The following is a 22,157-nucleotide window of genomic DNA, read 5'->3' on the forward strand; positions in this document are numbered from 1 at the left end:
AAGTTTAGATGTAGATACGAGATTTAACTTAAAAGATGGGACATATAACACGTTATGGAGGATAAGCTTTGAAGACAAAATGACTTGACCAATATGGGATACTGAAGTAGTCGTTTCATTTGGAAGCTTGATAGGTTTAAGACCGGTGTGCTTTTTGACATTAGTCATTAGAAACAAAGTACAACACATGTGATTGGTGGCTCCGGTATCCAAAATCCAGTTGAAAGAATAAAGAGATGAAAAGCAAGAAACATTGTTACCTGCCATGTTCAACGCCAGACTATATTTACCTGCCGCAAGGAGGGATAAGAGTTGGTTATACTGATCTATGGTCAACTGAGAAGCACCAGTTACAGGTTTATTTGAGACCGAATTGACAAGAGATGTATTTGCAACTAATTGAGGATTAACGCGCGGTGGAAACCCATGCAAGTTGTAACATTTTTTTCACATGGCCTACTTTTCCATAATGGTCACATTTAGGCCTTTCTTTTCTTTTGAATTGACCCTCATGCTGGTTCTTTTGGAATCTAACATTTTTCTCAGCAACTGCAGCAATGTTTCCTTCTATGAGTGAAGGAATACGAATATCCCTCCGACGTTCTTTTTGAAGGAGATTGTATGCTCTATTAATAGTCGGCAGGGGATCCATAACATGAATATTACTTCTAATCCCTACATATGACTCATTTAACCCCATGAGAAATTGAATTAATTTCTCATTTTGTCTATAATCACACAAGGCTTTAGCTGCCACATAAACAAGTCGGCAATATGAGTTGAATATTAAGCCCGTCCCAATATGTTTTTAGCCCTGTGTAATAGACAGAAATCGTTAGATTATCCTGATGAAAAGTAACAATGGACCACACTTCTGCCGCGGTTTTGGCGTACAGGACACTTTCTGCAACCTCCTTAGTAAGAGAATTGAAAATCCATGAGAGAACCATATTATTGCATCTAATATATGTCATAGCATTTGGAGAAGATGGATCTGGTTCGGGTAGACTATCATCGACAAAAACCATCTTGTTTTTTGCTGTTAAAGCAACAATCATGGCTCGAGTCCATGAAGCATAGTTATCACGCGTAAGAAGATTAGAGTTACATGTCTTGAATTGTCCGAATGGTATAGATAGTAGGGACTGTTTGTATTGTCAGTAGACATAACATCACCAGTGTTCTGGTTTATTTGAGATGATGATGTTGAACCAAATGATGACTGAAAAAAAAAAGTTCTGAATCAAACCTGTCAACAGGTACATGACTTGATACACACGACCACACAACAGGTTGAAACCGATGTCAAACCCACTCTGATACCATGTAAAGTAAATACGAAAATAAAGAGATGGACGATAATGAGATGATCTTTCATTAAGAGATGTACACGATATATATCCAGCAAATGAGGGAATAACAAAATACAAAGATAAGATACAACGACTTCCTAAAAGAGATAACAAATTTCTATAATCTGTTTGCTATCTAATATCTTTTTAGATTATCCTTATCTTATAGCACAGGCCGGTTTACCCATTTACCTTCTCCAGTAAAATCACTTTTCATTTTAGTTTACATTTTACTTTTACAATATCGACTGGTTTAGCACCAAGTTAAACAGTGTCATGACCAGGAAAGCTTAAGACAATACTGGAACTTACAACGACTTCCTAAAAGAGATAACAAATTTCTATAATCTGTTTGCTATCTAATATCTTTTTAGATTATCCTTATCTTATAGCACAGGCCGGTTTACCCATTTACCTTCTCCAGTAAAATCACTTTTCATTTTAGTTTACATTTTACTTTTACAATATCGACTGGTTTAGCACCAAGTTAAACAGTGTCATGACCAGGAAAGCTTAAGACAATACTGGAACTCAAAACCTGCCTCTCTCTAATCAACATATCCACGGGTTCAGCACCAAGTTAAATAGTGTCATACGTCCACGGATCTGTGTTCATGCGCTGTTATCTTTTTCATTTCTTGCATCGATAAGCTTAGTTTTGAAATGTGAGCAAATCAAGTATGTAATTAATACTGAAAACCAAAAGCTGGCTCACTCACAACGTGAAAATCAGCACCAACCTTTTTTACCTTGTGCTAGAAAATCTTGATGCAGGCATGATATCCAACGTGAGCTTGTCTTTTAACTTCAACGTGCTCGTCCCTATGAGCTGAAAGTGTTCAGACTACCATATGAATGTTATTCCTCTTGAACACTGTTATCCCAGACCTCTAAATTTAGCTCCAAGAAGCTTGAATTGCAATTTGTTATGATCATGATCCATAATCCAGTGACCAACATTTCATAATTTTTGACAAGTCCGCGTCAAATATCAGTGCACGTAGGCATAGAAGAAAACAACTTTACATTCTTCACACAATTTACTGGCAACTGTCCCCATTTTATACGTTCAATAAAAGACCTAGTCAATAAAGCAGTTCAACAAATGGAGATCAAATCTGAGAGTGGAGACAGGATAATAGCTCCAGGCCACACTTCAGCAAATGCAGACAGAACAACAACAACAACAACAACAACAAACAAACAGACAAACAGCACCCCCAAAATAAGTTCAAAACAAGCATCAAAACTATCAAAGCAAGGACTTTCAACATTCTCATGCCAACATAGTAATCCTGCTGCCTTAACAGCGCTCAAATGACAACAATGATGACTTCAACAAGCCTTTAGAAGAAAAGTGAATTGCTAACAAGCTTTCTGTTTTCTTTGTTTCTATTATAAGTGATCGCTAAAGCACCACATCTGTACCATGACACAGATTCAACCATCATTAGAGATCTAAACCAGAAGGCCTTTAGAAAAGTGAATTGCTAACAAGCTTTCTGTTTTCTTTGTTTCTATTATAAGTGATCGCTAAAGCACCACATCTGTACCATGACACAGATTCAACCATCATTAGAGATCTAAACCAGAAGGCCTTTAGGGACTGAATGCTTCATAAGGACACATATCAAGAAGCTAATGAATTATGAAGGAATAATAAACCTCAAAATCCAATACCATATGAAAGTACAGGTTCCCACACAAAATACACGATAATATCAAAATGAATGTACACACACAAGTGTACACAACTCAAAGACGCGTACACCATCTTAGTTTGAATCTGAATCTGTACCTATATCATCACCCCTCTGATGAAAGAAGGAGAGAAATTTTGGTCTGTTTGTTGCATAAATTGTTGTGGAAGTTGAGTGTGGGGTTTGAGAATTGTATTGGAGGCTGATGATGGTGAAGCCAAGATAGCAGGGAGCCTATTCTCCAATGAATTTAGAGGAAGATGAGCTTGAACTGCCTTCTTCTTAGCCCTCAAGCAAGCAAGCCGGCTGCCAACCTGGTTATGGCAAAGTGGTAGTTTACTTACCCGGAATGATGTTTCCTTCTCTTTGGCAATTGGCGCACCAGTTGGATCCTGTAAAATGATCAGAGAACTCTGAATTAACAAGACAAAGTGCTGAAACACCCTGCATTGGACAAGTCCTGATATCTCAACCTCGGTTAAGCTAAAGGACCATAACTGAGTCAGGTTGATACATTATTATATTTCAGCCTCATTTCTGCTAAATGATTTCAACTAAGTTGTCAAGCCCATTACTGGTCTAACAACTTGACAACACCACCAAGAGTCAGGTGCATAGCAGTTGAGAGAGAGAGAGAGAGAGAGAGAGAGAGAGAGAGAGAGAGAGAGAGAGAGAGAGAGAGAGAGAGAGAGAGAGAGAGAGAGAGAGAGAGATTACCCCTCCAAGCATGAGAATTATGAAATCTTGATTGTCATCATTGTTGTCGAGGTTTGCTTCTATCAGTTTACGCAGATCTGCAAGGTTTGATTCATTGGAGACCTTTAGTTTTGCTATAAATTTCCCAGACTTCTCCGTTGTTGCTTCCCATTTGACATAAACATCACTCATATAATCACTTTTATCGTTGCAGGGCTGGTTTTCCTTCCATTCATCTTGTGCTTGGAATCTGTTTCTTCTTCTACTCAGTTGGGCTTCTCTTAGATTCAATTCATCAATTGGAGTAAGTAATGGCAATGGCTCCACAGTTGCAAACTTTTCACCATCAACATTAGGTCCTGTCTCCATCTCCTTGGATTGAGAAATGCTTGGGAATGTATAATCTTGCTGCAAAGAAGTTTGGTTTAGAAGAATTTCTTTGAGAGATGATTCGGCTGTGAAATCCCCAACAGTGGAAGCAGGAGATCCTGTTTTATGACAGGTAGAAGGTGGAGTTCTAAAACTTTGAGTCAGCTCTCTGTGGTTCCCGCAGAGCATGAAAATATTATGTATTCTTGTTCTTCGAGCAGAGGCTGCTGCATCTTTTGCATCATCCAGCTCGCTTTCCAAATAGGCTTGCTTTCCAAAACTTTCTTGGTTATTTTCGTCATGCTCAAAATCTCTGTGGTAAGTGCTCATTGCCTGCTTCAGGTTCACAGTAGATCCTCCTCCATAACCCGCTGCCATATTCTTATCTTTGCCCACTATTACTTCCTTCACCTCCTCAACAGAGTTTTCTTTTGAACCCTCATCTTCAATGTCTTCTTCACTTTCCTCAAACACCGTGCTAAGGGACACCTTCTCTGGAAATCCTGAATGGCAGTCATCCTCCTCTGTTTGCATACCCCAATGTGTAGAAATGAAAGGCCTGGTTTCAATAACTTCAGGATGAGAAACAGGGTCTTGCTCATCGATGTCCAATTCCATAGATTTCTCCATCACTCGCACCCCCTCATCATAAATCTCCGACAATCGCTTCAAAAGCCTGCTTCCATTCAGTTCTTTTGATGCACTTTGCTCATTACCAGACCTTGCATCACATAATTCTGATTCAATTTCCTCAAGCCTTCGCCTCAGCATCTCAAGCTCCGCTTGTTGCTGCAAGATATTCTCTTCCATTCTTCTTCTTCCTAATTCCATGAACTTGTTAGCCATCTCCTGACACTCCTCCAATCTCTTCTCCAACTCCATCTTCAGTAATTTTGTCCTCTCATTAACCTTTGAGTTAATGATCTCCTCGTCATCCTTCAAACCTCTACCTTCCATAGCTTCAAGCTTAGCTCTCAGCTCTGCCATTTCGTCTTCCTTCTTCAATAATTCATTTTGTACTTCTTTGCATTGTTTTTCTTTTATTTTGTTTTCCATTTGCAGTTTAGCTATGAACTCATCCATAGCTGCAATTCTTGTTCCCAAAACTGCATCTTCAGTGCAGGCTTTATCTTTTGGAGGTGGTGTATGTGCAACTCTAACAATGCACTTTGCTTTAGCTCCATACTCCAGAGTAGAAATGGTCTTGTGCAACTCCTTAGAATCCGGGCTAGCACATAAAATCATCAGTATCTTCGCCTTGTCATCCTCAAAGGAATCCTGCCAAAGGAAAGAAAGCCTTTAGTGAAATTATGAATTTTGGTGATCACTTGCCTGGAGTGAAAATGATTAGCACAAGGATCGAGCTTTCACCTGTAGAAGCATCGTAAGTTTGCTATCCCTGAATGGAACGTGAGAGTCCCCATTTGCAATAGACTCAACCACTCGTTTTAGCGCAATATTTCCTTGGTTGATCTTTGCAGTCTAGATATTTCATTCCACAGTTAGAGTTCAACTCCATCTTAATAATCAAATATAAAAGGTCTAAAATGCAAAGAGACAGTTCCACCATGCACATACAAATTCAGAAAAATGTGAAATGCATGAGATGACAGAAGTGATAATAATTAAGTTTACGTGATTGTGTGCATGATTCAAGGATAAAAATCACATTATTCAAGTGAATACATGACATGAGTGCTTGAGAAATGTGAGCAATGAACCACTGTGTCACGGTGTTCATCTTAAGTCACAAAACTTGGACCAGCCTAAGCAACACCAACTTTCCACTAATTCCCCAACAATGGAAGTGGAAGAGTTGTCCAACACTTCGATATTTCTTGATTTCTCCCCATTAAGGCAAGATTCAAGCCTTAACCACCCCGTTTCTAATCCAAATCAATAGCCAGAGAACTTTGCTTCAGAATATCATGGAGATATCTGATGAAACATGGTCAAAACGGTAGCACAAGAAAACTCAAAAATCTAAAATGTTTTTTTTTTTTGTGAAATATGAACCACACCATAATTTCATTCATTTTTTCACAAAATTCCAAGTGCCAACAAAAGCATAACTCTAGGTCCTACAGTGAGAAACCTGAATCTTTCCAGAGTTTCTGTGGGTTGAATCAGAGCTCAAGCTGATTACAAACATATACCTGATTTTGCACCAAATAAAACCAAGATTCCTTCTCAATTCACTTTTAAGTGCTAATGAGAAGGCATAATTTTGTAGCCTAAAACACTGAAGTGGACTCTAGAACTAAAGTTAAGGTCAATTACCCCATAACATGATTTTGCATCAGTGAGGCCCAAACTTCAACTGGAAATCTCAAGATATCTGTTTTCACACATCGTGTTCATCATTAGTAAGGAGAATATCTGGGACCATAGGCTGCATGGATGGCCCAATTTCAACCAAAATTTGATGATCCTTTAGAAAAATATGGCTGGATCTAAACCATCCATTCATTGAACACATAGTGGAGATCATCAAAGTTTAATTTCTTTCACTAAAAAATCCACCTCCCCTCCTAACAATCCAAAATATCTGATGAAAAAGCGCTGATTCTTGGTATCTATATATTTACCTAAGAACCAAAGCTCTGTGGAAATAGGAAAGGGCCTAATAAATCAAAGGTAAACATAGATTTACCTGCAATTTTGCCTCAAACCCTGTTTGACCCGCTTGTTCGATATTCTCCGATCCCGCCATGTCCACGAGCATCAACCTTCCCCCAACCGAGGGTACCTCCAAAATTATCTGCAGAAGTGGAAGAAGTTAAATTTTAATTACTGCATAAACAAACGAAAAGATAGTACAAAACGAAATAGGTAGGAGATGGCAAGAACCAGGCAATGGCTTCTAGAGCTTCTGTCGTTACACAGAGTACTCTTTACAATCCTTCTCTTTTCAACCTTGGCCACTTCTCTTGATATCTTTCCTGCTTCAGTTCCAGAGATAAAGGTTGCATTCTTAGCCTTCCCTCCCATCACTTCAAGTCTCACCTGCAAATTTTTCAAATGATACTAAATTTAAACAAGAATGGAGCCGACTATGAGCTATATATTTTTTTCTTTCTTCAACCTTTAAACTGTTGAATCGAGGCAATGCATCATACCTTGGAAGAATTTCCTTTTGGCCATCCTAACGCTAATCCTCCGCCGCCATTGCTCGACAAGAGATCGTAAATCTCTTCGTTATAAATTTCAAGAACCGTGACATGTACTATGGATCTTAGCCCAACTCGCAGGTTTTCACCTTCACCTACCTCCTCCCCTTCTCCTAAAATATCCCTCAGAGCTCTGTAAACGATCCCCGGCTGCTTAGAACACCCAAACATGGTATGGCTCTTCCCCGAACCCGTGGGCCCGTACATCATGACGGTGCATTTTCCCCCAAACCTCACGCCATTGATTCTCGACTCGACGAACCTTCGGTAGAACTGATCAAGATCTTCATCCTCTGCAATCGATACCCCGTCGAGGCCGAAATCCCGGTACCCGATATCCGTCCTGACCCTAACGGACTGGCTGTCAGACGAGATCTTCAGCACAGGTGCTTGTGCATCTTTCTGATCTGGGTGGTTTCGGATTCTTCCGATCACTTCGATGGGGTGTTCAGAAGAGAGTGCCTCCTCGATGGTACGCGGATGCTGGGATGGGTGAACGTGGGAGCTCGGCCGAGATGCGAAATTGAGGCGGGATTTCGACTGGGGAGTCTTTGATGGAGTGATGTGGCCTGTGATCGCCTTGGGTGAAGGCTTGGGAGCCATGGAATAGGAAGAAGAAGATGATGACGACGACAAAGAAATCAGTTTCAGCGAGAAAGAGAAAAAGATCGACGGTCGGGGAAGCTCGAATTCTGGTGGCAGCAAGAAAGAGGAAAGGATGGACGATCGGCGAAGCTCGAATTCTGGGTTGCGCAGAGATTTTTCGGTAAAGAATTCGAGAGAGGAAAGAAAACGGGGACGGCAGTGGGACGTGGATTTTGAAATTTGTTTCGTTTGAGCAATATAGCCGTTAGGGATCCTAACGTCTATATTTGGGACTCCTAACGGTAAATAAAGCGGTGTGTGTGTGTGTGTGTGCAGTGCACGAGCGGAGCGGCGCAGCCTGGTGTCATAACTTTTGGCTCTTGAAAAAATCTCGGCAGGAAAATAACGCGATATTTTGAAGATTTTGTTTTTACATTTGAATAAATAAAAAAAGTATATAAATAATATATAAGATAAAAATAACTTAAAATGCCAACAAAAATTTGTTTTCATCTCGTTAATAACATGATAAAAACAAACAAGATACTTTCAAAATAGGTGATGTTTTGCTAATATCGTGTGGTTAGGTTGGATTCAGCTAAATCCAAATGATGGCCCCAACTAGATTATTACATGGAGACTGAATTTGATGTAGATTTAGGTGCAAGACGACCAAAGTAAATCGAGAATCCATTTGAACTCAATTTTTAGTTTGGACTTTATTTGAACAGGTTTTTGGATCTTCTTAGATTTTGTTTATGTATTTGGATCTAAATTTGATGCATAATTAGAATTACGGCATTAATGTATTAGAATTAGGACCTTGTAAGGTTTCTTTCTTACATAAAGATTATTATAGCTTTGGAAAGCATGAGATTAAGCGATTGAATTTAGTTATTGTTTCTTTATTATTATTTTTTTATCTGTTTGACTTTCAAATGCTGATTAGTTAATTTCTTTTTATGTTTAAGTATTTTTATTTTTTATATTTTTTGTGTTAAGTATTTTTGTAGGACAGGTTCTCACACTCTTTAAGGCTATGTTTGAGAGCCTTGAATCGGAGGTCGTGTTGTGGTTTCCCATGCTCTCTCATATTCTCTTGCCGCTTGGGAGATGTGGTGTTGCCCAAACAATGTATTGGGAGTGGTGTTGGCAACTCCAACATCATATTTTCATGTGTAAGCTTTGTTTGGGAGCATTGCATCCAGACGGAAACACGATTTTCATGTGCTATAAAAAAATGTGGTGGTGTCAAAATGATTCTTGAGGGTGGAGTTGCCAAAAACAATCTCTTAACGGATGTATGATGAAACGTGGCGTTAAGTAGGGGTGGCAATTTCTGACACCACCCGCTTAGGCGGGTTGGGGTTGGGCTTAAGCCAACCCGTTTAATAAATGGGTCGACCCGCGTAACCCGTTTATTAAACAGGTCGGGTTCGGGTTGGGAGTATGCCAACCCGGCTGACCCGTTTAATAAACGGGTTAGGCGGGTGGGTCAACCCGCCAACCCGTCTGCCAACCCGCCAACCCGACCCGCCAACCCGCCAACCTGACCCGCGAACCTGAGAACCCGTTTACCCGACCCAACCCAACCCATTTATTAAATGGGTTGGCGGGTCGTGTCGGGTTACCCGTTTATTAAACGGGTCGGGTTCGTGTTTGCCACAGCCGACCCGTTTAATAAACGGGTCGGGTTCGGGTTGAGGTATGCTGACCCGCCAACCTGTCGGGTCGACCTGCCAACCCGACACGATTGCCACCCCTAGCGTTAAGACAGACAACTCCATCCCAAATGCAACGTTTTGGCAACACCATTACTTCCAAACAAAAGAGGCGTTGAGAAAACCACAATTCATTGAGCGTTTGGGAAAGGGCAAAATGCCTCCAATTCAAGTCTCACAAAAAGATCAAAAGCACCACATGCTGTGTTGGATTAGAGCCGTCAACGGGTTGGGTTTCTGTCAAAGATCCAAAATCAAATATTTAGGTATGGGAAACAAAAGATGCTGACAAGAATATTATTTGAGTCAACCTGAACCCATCTGGAGTAACATGTAAGTTAGGTTTGAGATATGATTCTTTTTTTGGATAATCCAAGAGAACCCCCCACTACCACCATTACAGACCACACCTTGGCTGGCCTCAGGTTGGTAAAACCCTTAAGGTCTCCCCTGCCCACTAGGGAGAACACTCAGCTTCAACCTTGCATCAAAGGATGCCACCCGTGGCTTTCGAACTTGTGACATCGATGACATGTGGAGAATAATAGAGGAGCATATACATTGCATAACACATTGCCACCCGTGGCTGTCCATGCCATCTTGCTGATGTGAGAGATGGATAATCTCTTTAGTTGAACTGCTCCTGTTGATGAGTACCGACCTTCAAGCAGTGGGTGAGCAAGAACCGATCTCTGTAAGCCTTCAATTCCACTATTTTCCCATACCATTGCCCATCATTGTGGCATATATATAGGTATCCAAGCGATACCTCTGAAGGGTCATCATGCATCATACCAAAAGGTATGATGCATGGGCAAATACACATACGAAAGGACACATTGTTTCTCAACATTTTTTCACTTGATCCGAGTATTTGAAAGTTCATGTGGATAGGTCTTAAGTGCACTTTGTCAGTTCAAATTTGTTGTTATGCTAATTTCTTAAACTTTATGAGCAAACTTGATGAATAACCAACAAGAGAAAGAAAGAGAGAATTATATCTTTATTACCAAAATGTGATCACATAAAAGTCAGTATACATGATTACAGGGTTTCAAACAAGCCCATCCTCTTAACATGTTCGACATATAATCTCGGGACCAAACCCTTAGTAAGAGGATCAACTACTATTTTCTTAGTCTCTATGTTATCAATATACACCAAAATATTATTTGTCCTCTCCTTTACAACAAAATACTTCAACTTCATATGCTTACAAGACGTAGTACTTTTGTTGTTATTGAAGAAGGATACAACGGCTTCATTATCACAAAATACTTTCAGTGGTCTCCTAATGGATTCAACCACTTGAAGTCCTGAAATAAAGTTCTACAACCAAATGGCCTGTGAAGTTGTCTCGAATAGAGATATGAACTCAGCCTCTATGGTATGGGCATCAGTAGTGGACTGCTTCTCACTCCTCCAAGAAATCGCACCACCGGCTAATAGAAATATGTATCTTGCGATAGACTTTCTACTGTCAGGACAACCTCCCAGATCTGCATTTGAATAACCGATAACCTCAAGGTGGCCCACTTTTCTGTAGGTTAACATATACTTCTTTGTCCCTTGCAGATAGCACATGACTTTCTTAGCAGCCTTCTAGTGAGATAGACCATGATTCGACTGAAATCTGCCAAGAACCCCAACTGGAAATGATATGTCAGGGCGAGTGCATGTCTGAGTGTATTGCAAGTTGTCGACTACTGATGCATATGGTATCATGGTCATCTATCTTTTTTTCTTCTTCAGTCTGTGAGCAGTCCTTAAGGCTCAATTTATTCTCTTTTAATATAGGTGTCGTAATAAGAGCACAATGCTCCATCCCATATCTCTTGAGAACTTTATTAATATAAGTTTTTTTAGAGAGACCTAGTACACCTTTAGACCTGTCTCAACGGATCTCAATGTCGAGAACATAGGCAGCCTCTCACAGGTCTTTCGTTTCAAAATACAAAGATAAAAATTGTTAAGTTTCTGTCAGCATATCCTTATCGTTGGTTGCAAGTAAGATGACATCCACATAAAGTACCAGAATTATGAACTTACTCTCACTTGTCTTGAAGTATACACATCGATCAATGATATTTTCAGTGAATCTAAAGGTCAAAATGACTTTGGTGAACTTCATATATCATTGACGAGAAGACTGTTTAAGTCCATATATTGACTTTTTCAACTTGCAAATCAAACAGTCTGACTTACCTTTATAGAAACCTAGAGGTTGTTTTATGTCTCCCTCTTCACTTAATTCACCATTTAAAAAAGTTATTTTTACATCCATTTAGTGTAGCTCTAGATCAAAATTAGCTACTAGGGCAAAAATAATCATTATTGACTCCTTAGTCGAGACAGGAGAAAATGTCTTGTTGTATTCAATGCCCTCCATTTGAGTGAAACCTTTAGCAACCAGCCTTGCCTTATACTTTTCGATATTGCATTTAGAGTCTCTTTTGGTCTTGAAGATCCACTTGCACCCTACGGGCTTGACTCCTTTAGGCAATTCAACAAGTGACTCCTTAGTCGAGACAGGAGAAAATGTCTTGTTGTATTCAATGCCCTCCATTTGAGTGAAACCTTTAGCAACCAGTCTTGCCTTATACTTTTCGATATTGCATTTAGAGTCTCTTTTGGTCTTGAAGATCCACTTGCACCCTACGGGCTTGACTCCTTTAGGCAATTCAACAAGGTCTCATACTTGGTTTTTAGCCATAGAGTCTAGCTCTTCTTTCATGGCCTCTATCCAAGATAAAGATTGCTCACACTCAACAAATTCTTTAAAAAAAAATGGATTCTCAATATCGATGATATCATTGGGCTCTTGTAGATACACCACATAATCTGGATAGATAGCTGATCTTTTAATTCTTGTGGATCTCCTGACGGGTGAACTAACTTGATCAACCTGTGAATACTCTTCAGCATGATCCACAAATGGTTCTTTTTGAGTTGGTGCATCACTAACTGGATCAACTTCTGTTTCATCATTCGAATGAATAATGAAAGGAGGTTTTAAATTTTTAGGTGGACTAACTTTATCTTGAATTTCCTCAAAAGAGAGGTTTTGCAATGCATTTATACCAACAAACCCATCTTCTAAAAATCTAGATTTATTTATTTCTACTATTTGTGGTGTATGAGATGGACAATAAAACATGAATCTTTTTTACCTTTCTAGATAACCAATAAATAAACCACTAATTGTCTTGGGGTCAAAAGCCTTAATATGGGGATTATATAATTTTGCTTCTGCAGGACAGCCTCATATGTGCATGTAACTTAGACATGGTTTCCTAACTGTCCATAACTCATAAGGTGTTGTTAAGACAGCCTTAGTAAAGACCTTGTTTAAGACATGTACGATTATTCGCAGAGCTTCACCCCACAGGGTGATGGGAAGGGTTGAGTAGTTCAACATTGCACATACCATTTCTTTAAGCGTACGATTTCTTCTCTCAGCTACACCATTCTGGTATGCACTTCCCAGCATGGTGTACTGAGGGACTATTCCTTCTTCTCTAAGAAATCGAGCTAATGGTCCTTTCTGTTGTCCCATCTCAGTGAAACGCATATAGTACTCGTCACCTCGATCTGATCTAACTATTTTTGTTATGTCTCATGTTTGTTTCTCTACTTCTTTCTTACAGTCTTTGAAAATATTATAGACTTCAGATTTTTCAAATAACAAGTAGAGATATATGTATCAGGAGTAATCATCAATGAAGGTGATGAAGTACCTTTCTCCTGTATAGCAAAGAGTGAAGGGTCCACATGCATCTATATAAACAATTTCCAACTTGTAGTTGCTCATTTTGGCACCTTTCTTGTATGTGTTGGTTTGCTTGGCTTTTATGCAATCCAAACATAGTTTCTTAACTGTGAAGTCAATGGATTTAAGAATCTCTTCTTTCACAAGTCGTTGGTTTCTATCTTTAGAGATATGACCCAGACGACGCTGCTAGAGTATATAGGATTGTTTATCTAATAAGCCACGTTAATTGTCAATCAACATATTTTTCAAGAAAATGATTTCATAAATTTGGACATTAGTTTTCAGATGATACAATCTATCACATGCATTCACGGAACTAACACAAACTGAATTCTTATAGATAGTCATTTTTTAATTCTCAAATTTAAAACAATATCCAATGGAATCTAGTTTTGATATAGAAATGAGGTTCCTGTTGTATGTTGGTACATAAAATATATCAAATAAGTTCAAAATAAACCCATTTCTCAAAAACACTATGCAAGTTCCAACGACCTTAACATGTGAACGCACCTTGTTTCCTAAGAAGATGCTTTTTTCATAATCTGTTGGTTCTCTTTTGTTCAGAAAGACCTGCAAGATATTGGCAATATAGACAGTGGCACCCGAATCAATCCACCAGCTATTAGTTAAAATGTTGATCAAATTACATTCATGAGTAATGAATGACAAATTACCTTTTTTTGCAAAAGAAGCACCTGATAGAAGATTCTTCATGGGACTTGGCGCTTGACCCGTTGGACGCAGATGTATCTGAGTTCTTCTTTGCCTTTTTCTTAATTGCATTCTTCTTTGGTCCATGCCTTTTGTGACCTTTATGAGAAGATACGTGAGCACTATGTATCTTCTCTTCTTTCAGTCCCTCTTCTTTCTCAACACACTTTGATATCAAGTCATTGAATGTGCATTCGTCATTATGTGTGTTGTAAGAGATCTTGAAGGGTCCATATTCACTAGGCAGAGAAGTCATTATTAAGTAGACCAGGAAGGAATCAGATATGTTGACCTTCATGTCATTTAATTGTGTTGCTATATTTCTCATTTCTAGAATGTGTTGTAGAATGTTCTCTCCACCGGTATATTTCATAGATATTAACCTTGTCATTAAGGTGCTAGCCCTTGCTTTATGTGAACTAACAAATTGCGCCTCTATAGCTTCCAGAAATTCTTTTATTGTTCTACATCTGGGTATGGCGCTCTTAATATTCTTAGCCACACGAGACTGCAAAAGCAGTAGGCTAAGTCTATTCGAGCGCTCTCACTTATCAAAATCAATTTTATGTTCAGTTGTGCTATTGTCAGTTAACGGTGCAGGCTCAGGCTTGCGTAGGGCTAAGTCCAGATCTATATAACATAATGTGAATTGTATAGTTTGCTTTCAATCACTAAAATTCGATCCATCTGGAAAAGGGATATGACTTGGACCATCATAAACCACATAATTGAATATTGTAATGACAAAAAAAAAGACATTCATAAATATTCATGCACATTCAAGATTTTAAAAGGTAAATGCAATAATAAGACCTCTTTATCATTTATATTTTTCTAGGCAAGTGCTAGGGGTCATTATGGTCCCACTTTGGTGAGTACCCATAACACACAAATGCACTTCGCCTCCCACTATTTGATAAAGCTGAAAAAACATGTAGCTAGAGACAAATTGATATGGCACCTTTGGGTGCTACATGTTTCATGTGTTGGGATACACTATTTTCATCCTATGCTGCTAGACTTTGAACATGACAGCATTGCCTTTGGGCAGTCCGTCATTTCATTAAATCTGGGACAATTTCAATATTGACTCATTTCATTATTGATATAGAATAACTTAATTAAGCATACATTTGACCACTTTTGTGATTACAAATGCATCTTAATCAAAATTCAAATAGCATACTTTATGTCAATATTGTTCATATGATGTACAAAATTATATATTTCTAAAACATAAATGAAATATCATGCATTATAACACGTGTGTGAAATAAACTAAGTGTTATACATGGAATGTGCTTAAAACTCCTTAATTGATTGTAAAACTGAATGAATCAATCACAATGATACTCCAAAACGGTCTAAGAAAGCCCTAAAACCATTGAACTGATACCAAAACTATTCAAACTGGTCATTTTATTTATAAAAAGTATATAAACATGATGAACCAGTGAAAATGACATCTGAATCGGTCGGAAAAGCAGTGAACCAGTCAAGAAAACCCACAAATCGATCTAGAAAGGCTTTGAACTGGTCCAAAACACACTGAATTAGACTGGAACAGACAGAACCGGTCAGAACCTGATGAACCAATTTGTTTAGTTCTGGACAGAAGAATGTCTTGTTCCGGACAGCAGGGAACACACTGTTCCGGAATGAGAACTGGATCGAGTTGGGTCGGGTATAATGAGAAACAATACTTGGGTTAGATCCAGTCCAAACTAGACACGAGTCAGACCCGGTCCAAAAATGGCCCGGATCTTTTCGGATCAGACCCAGAACCACTATGGGTTTGGGTCTGATCCAATGGAAACGACAGACCTGATCTGCTTAAAATGGGTTTGGATTGGGCCTGTCACGGGGTCGAAATGACGGACCCGATCCGATATTAGCCATTAAAATATAAACCCATGGGTTTCTATTTACTGATTCTGAGAAACCGAAATGGTTTCCCTTCCTTCATCGCCCCATGGCGACCCACATCGTCGTACGGCGACCGACGCTGGTGCCCAGCCATCGACGATCACCTATCCTTGGCGATGCACCTCCGACGATGACCCCGGAACCGGCAAATCCCCCTACAGTTCTGATGTCAATGGCATCTGCACGACCTGACAGCAACACATGTCACCCCACGGTGACGTGCAGTTGCAGTCACCTTTCGACGAAAAAAACGTCGGCGATGAAGACATGCATCCGGCCTTCCAGATCTCCCGACGATGACCCACTGCCCCAACATAGCTCGATGGCTGAAGTAAAAAAGAGCATAAAGAGGGGGGGGGGGGATCTGGCGCCCCAGATGCTGCAGACGCTCTTGTTGTCAAGGAACTTTGCCAGCAACGATGTCGGTGAAACGGTGACCCAATGGCCTCCTTCCCAGAGAAACAATGCAGCAACGCCTTCCCTCGATGGCCACAGCAACAACCCCGACAAACAGAGAGGGTAACATTTTTTTTGTTGTCACCTCATGGCAACAGTCTGCCGAAATTTCAACATTGCCATTGTAGCCATCTTCTGACGCTATTTATGACAGACTGTCGAGAAATCGGTGACCCATGTTGCCCCATGGCGACATGCGGTCAGTAGTACTTGTGCCTGGCCTGAATCCAGAAAGCACTGAAAGGACCAATATGCATGCACGCACAACGAAATGCATGGTCGGTGAGAAAAACTTATGGGGAACCATGTTTGGATACCACAATGTGGAGAATAATGGAGCATACACATTGCATAATATGAAGAGATATGACCACATACCTGTCACTGTCATCTCGCTGATGTGAGAGACAGACAATCTCATCAACCAAACTGCTTATGTTGATGAGTACATGCCTTCAAGCAGTGGGTAAGCAAGAACTGATCTCTGTAAGCCTTCAATTCCACTATTTTTCCATATCACTACCCATCATTGTGGCATATATATATATATATATGGTATCCAAGGGATACCTCTGAAGGGTCACCATGCATCATACCAAAATGTATGATACATGAGAAGAGACACATAGGAAGGGACTCACTGTTTCCCAACATGACATTCACAAGAGGCCTCTACCAGATGAACAGATCCCTTGTGAGCTTGAGCTACCAGATGAGCTATGATAATGACCAAAATGTTGTGCATGTATTTTTAAATGAAAATATATATTTTTGAATGCCTTTTAAAATGATGCAGGTTAGTTTTGGGCTTCCGTTTTCTTGACCTGACATAATATGAAATCAAACCCCAACCTGACTGCTTGTCATTTTCTGAGATTTGTTTGAACCGAAAGTGCCTCTACGGGGGAAAAGCACGCTCAAATCGCTCCCCTTTCTTTTTTCACTCTTTCCCATCGCTTTTTGTGTTTTTTATTTCAATAAATTTTTTTTTTGTTTTCTAATCGTTTCCACCTCATTTCCTTCGTGTTTGCTTTTTCGATTCTCATGCGCTTCCATAACGAATCTCGCTTCCCACTACTTTTTAGCACTCACTTCCCCGCTTCCATACTTCACGCATCACCTCTCATCGCTTCCTAGCAACTATAGGTAAAACACTTGAGGCTTCTCCTGCCCGTTGGGGAGTACACAGCTTTAACCTTGCAACTAGAGATGTACACCCCCTTCCCCCTCCTCTCTGTCAGGTTCCGTGGGCATCTCATGGTAAGTGACAGACCATGGTTTTTTTTATGACGAGGAACCCTCACCGAAAGGAGGAAAAGTCCAGGTGAGGCCCCACAACCACCCTGCCTTACCTGACCCACTTCTAAAAGCTATGGACACACTCATGTACCAGCAGGGTTTGATCTGGTGCCTTCATCTCAGCACCCTCATAACCACCCGTGTAAAACGACAGTTGATCTGCTTCCATTTCCTGTTTTTTAGCATTTGTGTACAACATAATCTGGATGGCTTGCTGATCCAATGGACCCTAACATGATCACTCTAGGCTGGATTAAGCCCAACCAAGACAGGCTAGAGCTGATTCAAAAGGGATGATGTCTCATCAAAAATGGGTGGTAGGATCAGCAACTTTGACATGGAAATATTTGAGGGATGGAAGCTGTGCAAAATAATTATAGATAAAAACTTTGAAGCTCAGATTAGACCTCCATCAAGAAGGGTTTATTAAGCTGCAACCATCCAACAATTCCATGGTCCATTGGGGTTAGGCAGACCCCTACCAGTTATACAACTATAGCATTGGGTTTCGAACCTGCAACGTCCCAACACAAGGTGACGTGCAGTAGCTGCTCCTACCAAACAGGCGGAGCCCCGGTTGGTTTTAGATAACGTTCTTCATCCAAATAGTTTTAACTTCTAAAATCTCAAAATAACAACTTTCTGAATTCCACTAAAATGGAAAATCCCTAATGCAAGCAATCCATCCCTGCCTCTTCAGCTCACATACTCTCACCCCAAGAGGGGTTGACATGGTGGGGTGAGGCCTTGGCTGCTAGATGGGCAGTCAATGTTCTATTCTCATGAGTGTCGCCCTTCTGCGCAAGCCAATGCGTAGCATAGGCCTCAGCGGCAGGGATCTTAGCCTTGAAGTTTTACGCTACCGGCACAATGACCGTAGGTATGGCAGGCTGAGCCAGCGTGGCCAGGTCTTTGTTTCGGGTGTGCGGTTTCTTTGAATTATAAATTCAAAAAAAAAAAACTCATATACTCGTCAAGACCACTATCAAGAACATCTGCTACACCTTCAATCTCAACAAACCCCAGAAATCCCACCACCATCTGCTAGGCCTTTTTCAGATGTCAATATTTTCATAAGTTTTAGAGCCTAGTTTTCTACCTTGGCTGCTAAACCCTGGGACCAATCTTTAAATTCCCAACTTTCAAATGTTGACAATCACACCTCTGAATTAATGGCCAATCTTAAATGCAAAGGCTTTGTCAAAACCAATATTCAATGCCTTTGTAAGTGTCAAGGTATTTGGTGGGTCGAACTCGAATCTATTGCTGGACAGGTAGAATAGCACACCACCTTTGATGGGAAGCTGCTCTAACTTGAGTTCAAATAATGCATAGGGCCAATGTTGTCAGAAGCCGTTTTTTCAGGAAAGAAAAAAAAATGAATCAAAATAGTTTTGAATAAGTTTATTTAAGGAAATAAGTTTTCAAAATTCAAAAAATAAGAAAAAATTATCAAACAAAGAAAACTGCACCGGATTATAGGTGCATTGAACCGATTCGACTCGATACAGCCAAACAGCAGGGAGGCCGGCGGCAAGAACAAGAAGGATCCTGCCTGAAAAACCAACGACAATGCCAGAAAGAAGCCCAGCGGAGGTGACGAAACTAAGGATGGTTTCCAGTTCCTTTTAGGTTGTGTTTGGGATGAGGTATTTGGAGGGTTATGAATAGAGTTGAAGAAAATCAAATCATAGGAATTCAACGGAATTAGTTTTGAAGGAAAATGTGCATTCTATTTTTTGTTTGGAAGCATTAAGAGAGTTGGGGCATTTTGTCTTCATGTGGTCTTTTTTTTAATAAATTGTAAATACCTCCAAAGGAATTTAAACAAATGAAAACAAGGATTTAGGAGCTCCTGATTCCTAGCCGATTCTTACTACTCCCTCAAATCCATTCTCCCAAACAGCAGGCAAATGTTTAACTGCTTGTAACTGCTTCTAACACCCCCATGTCATCGACACTTGGATTCGCCATTTTACCCTTTATACATACAAGTTTGTATTCAATTTATAATTTATAATTATATTTTCAGTATATAATATATATTTTAGATATAGCATATATATTTAGATTATATTCAGTTTATTTTAAATTTATTTTGTCGTCACAAGATGGGTTAACGACATTCATTTGTTGTTAATGCAAAATGTGTCAGCAGTCGCCTTTTGTAACAACAAAGCAATTTGTCGTTATTAGATTTTGAGTGTTTTTCAGAAAGCGTTAACCCATCTACCTTATGGCTTGCCCTTATTCGTGTCACTTGCCTTCTAAAATTAAATCAGAATATCCTCTCTTTTAAATTTTATTTACAAAAATAAAGTTTTGTCCTAGGCAACAACCCTTAGATTTAATCCTATTCCTTTATTTCAATCCTATCTCATAAGAAACGTCCATCTATTTTGGATTTCAGATATGCAAAAAATATATTTGGATCCATTAGAAAAACTATAAATAGCTAGGGGGTCACCCCTATTAAGGATTTGGTCTTTGTCTCTCTTAACACCTTTATTCCGGTGAAATATCTGCAAAATTATACCTAGCTTAGTTCTAGCTCACATCAAGCCTAGTTTAGGACCCTGAGCTCGAAGTAAGTCGAAGTGTCACTCATGCTTTTACACTTGTCAAACATAGAAAGGGTTATCTAAGCTTGAGGTGAGATTTTGTGTATTTTAATTTATATTTTATGTTTATTTTTATGTATTTTCTTAAGTTTTGATCGTCCTAACATTGGTATATTGATTGCATTTTTTTTTTAAGTTTTGGTAGCTCTTGCCATCAAACTTATTTTTTTTGTAGCAAATAGACCTGACTCGGGGGGCCAGGCCAAAGTGGAAGCTTAAAAAGGTTCAGATAGAGCCTAACCCCTGCCAGTGGTACTGGGTCTGGATCAGGTCCGTCGGGCCCTAGTTGGGTAAGGCCTCTTATAGAAATCACATGTGATTTCATCCCACTATTTGAAATTATATGATATTCCAAATCCCAAAGTAGTCAATGCAATTTTCAATCATATGATAAGTGAGTAAAATGACCCCAAATGTGTTTTTGAATCGCTTGGAGCTCCTAGCCGTTGCAAAGTGCCTTTAGTGCACCATGTGGTCCATCACTCTCTTTTTTTTTTTTTAAGACGAGCTGGGGTTAGGCAGACCCCTACCAGTTATACAATGATACCATTGGGATTCGAACTCACAACGTCTCGACAAGAGGTGACGTGCACTAGCTGCTCCTACCCGACAAGCAGAGCCCCCGTTGGTATGTGGTCCATCACTCTACTCCTCATGTATTATCAACTTCGTAGGGATGTCTATTTTTCTGAGATAAATTAAATAGAAATCTTTAATGGCAGTGACATCACTGTGCTGCCTAAGACTATAACGTCCGTTATATTAATCCAAAGAAAGGGATATATCATAGATGTTCATGTTAGACTAAGTTGTACTGTATTAAATATGTCGGGCTGCAGGGTATAGCCATGGGAAACCTTGTGTTGTGCCAATCCCTTTAGGGATGCAAATGAATCGGATCCCAAAACACATTGGAGAGTCAGATCCAGATCAGGTCGAAATAGTAAAAAAAAAAAAATTTTAAAAACTGTCCGAGGTCCCGTTCGTTTGCATCCCAACGTTAGAAACTTAAAACAGTGTAATGCATATGAAATCGTCACACTCAATATTAGTTGTCCTCTCGAGTTTCTCAACTAATCCATCCATGGGCCTAGTACACCTGGCTAGGTGGGTCCGTTTAAGGCATTCACGCTGAATGATGTCAAGAGTATGATACCTAAAGTGTGTCACTTACCTTAAAGCTGAAATAGCGGGCTCCCCTAGCTAGTGGGCACGGAAGGCAGCATAAGGTTTTTTATCACATGGGGTGGGTCATAAGGTGGAATGCCAATCTCTCGCTATCTCTCTAAAAATTACATATCAGATTCCCGTGATCCAAAAAGTTGGTTATCACTAAATAAATCCTATAGATCACATCTAGTGTTAAAATGTGAGAAAAAAACCAAAAAATGTAAATTTTGAGGGCAGGAGGAGAAAGTGAGCAGCACCAACGCATTACTATATATATATATATATATAGCGATAGAAAAATTTTATCTCAAAAGCCATCGCTAATTAGTAAAAAAATCGCGATAGAAAAATTCTGTCGCTAATTTGTAGTCGAACATTTATATTGGTTGCCACATTGGCAATCCGTGTGCGGCAATGTTCTACCAATCAGAGCACAAAGCACCTCAAACCTATATAAGTACATCGCCATCTCCTGGTTCCCCATCATCGGTGTCCCGATCGCAAAAGGTTGAGCCCATCATCCTCTCCGACGACGACAATGAGGCTGAGAACACCCGTCGGTAGGAGCTCATGCTAGTCCCGACCGAGCTCCCTCCACCACCACTC

At 39.8% G+C, this 22,157-nt stretch overlaps 1 protein-coding gene across 1 annotated transcript; it reads right to left on the bottom strand.

Moving 5' to 3' along the window:
- Positions 1 to 3,150: 3,150 nt before the first annotated feature.
- Positions 3,151 to 7,890, bottom strand: LOC149821602 (kinesin-like protein KIN-10A). Its single transcript, XM_089981368.1, has 6 exons — positions 7,237 to 7,890; positions 6,968 to 7,123; positions 6,771 to 6,878; positions 5,489 to 5,599; positions 3,770 to 5,395; positions 3,151 to 3,444 (listed from the first exon to the last, which is right to left on the bottom strand). Exons 1-6 carry the CDS (start codon positions 7,888 to 7,890, stop codon positions 3,151 to 3,153), a joined length of 2,949 nt encoding a protein of 982 aa, XP_089837494.1.
- Positions 7,891 to 22,157: the final 14,267 nt, after the last annotated feature.

This window comes from Nuphar pumila, chromosome 11 (genome assembly GCF_984573655.1).
Source record: "Nuphar pumila chromosome 11, dmNupPumi1.hap1.1, whole genome shotgun sequence".
NCBI lineage: Eukaryota > Viridiplantae > Streptophyta > Magnoliopsida > Nymphaeales > Nymphaeaceae > Nuphar > Nuphar pumila.

What these genes read in the sequence shown, in the direction of transcription:
- LOC149821602 (XM_089981368.1), bottom strand. Translation starts at nt 7,890, where the DNA reads ATGGCTCCCAAGCCTTCACCCAAGGCGATCACAGGCCACATCACTCCA. An exon ending in CAAAAGGAAATTCTTCCAAG is followed by an intron (nt 7,124 to 7,236) that starts GTATGATGCATT and finishes AAAAATTTGCAG; the next exon opens with GTGAGACTTGAAGTGATGGG. An exon ending in TAATTCTCATGCTTGGAGGG is followed by an intron (nt 3,445 to 3,769) that starts GTAATCTCTCTC and finishes ATCATTTTACAG; the next exon opens with GATCCAACTGGTGCGCCAAT.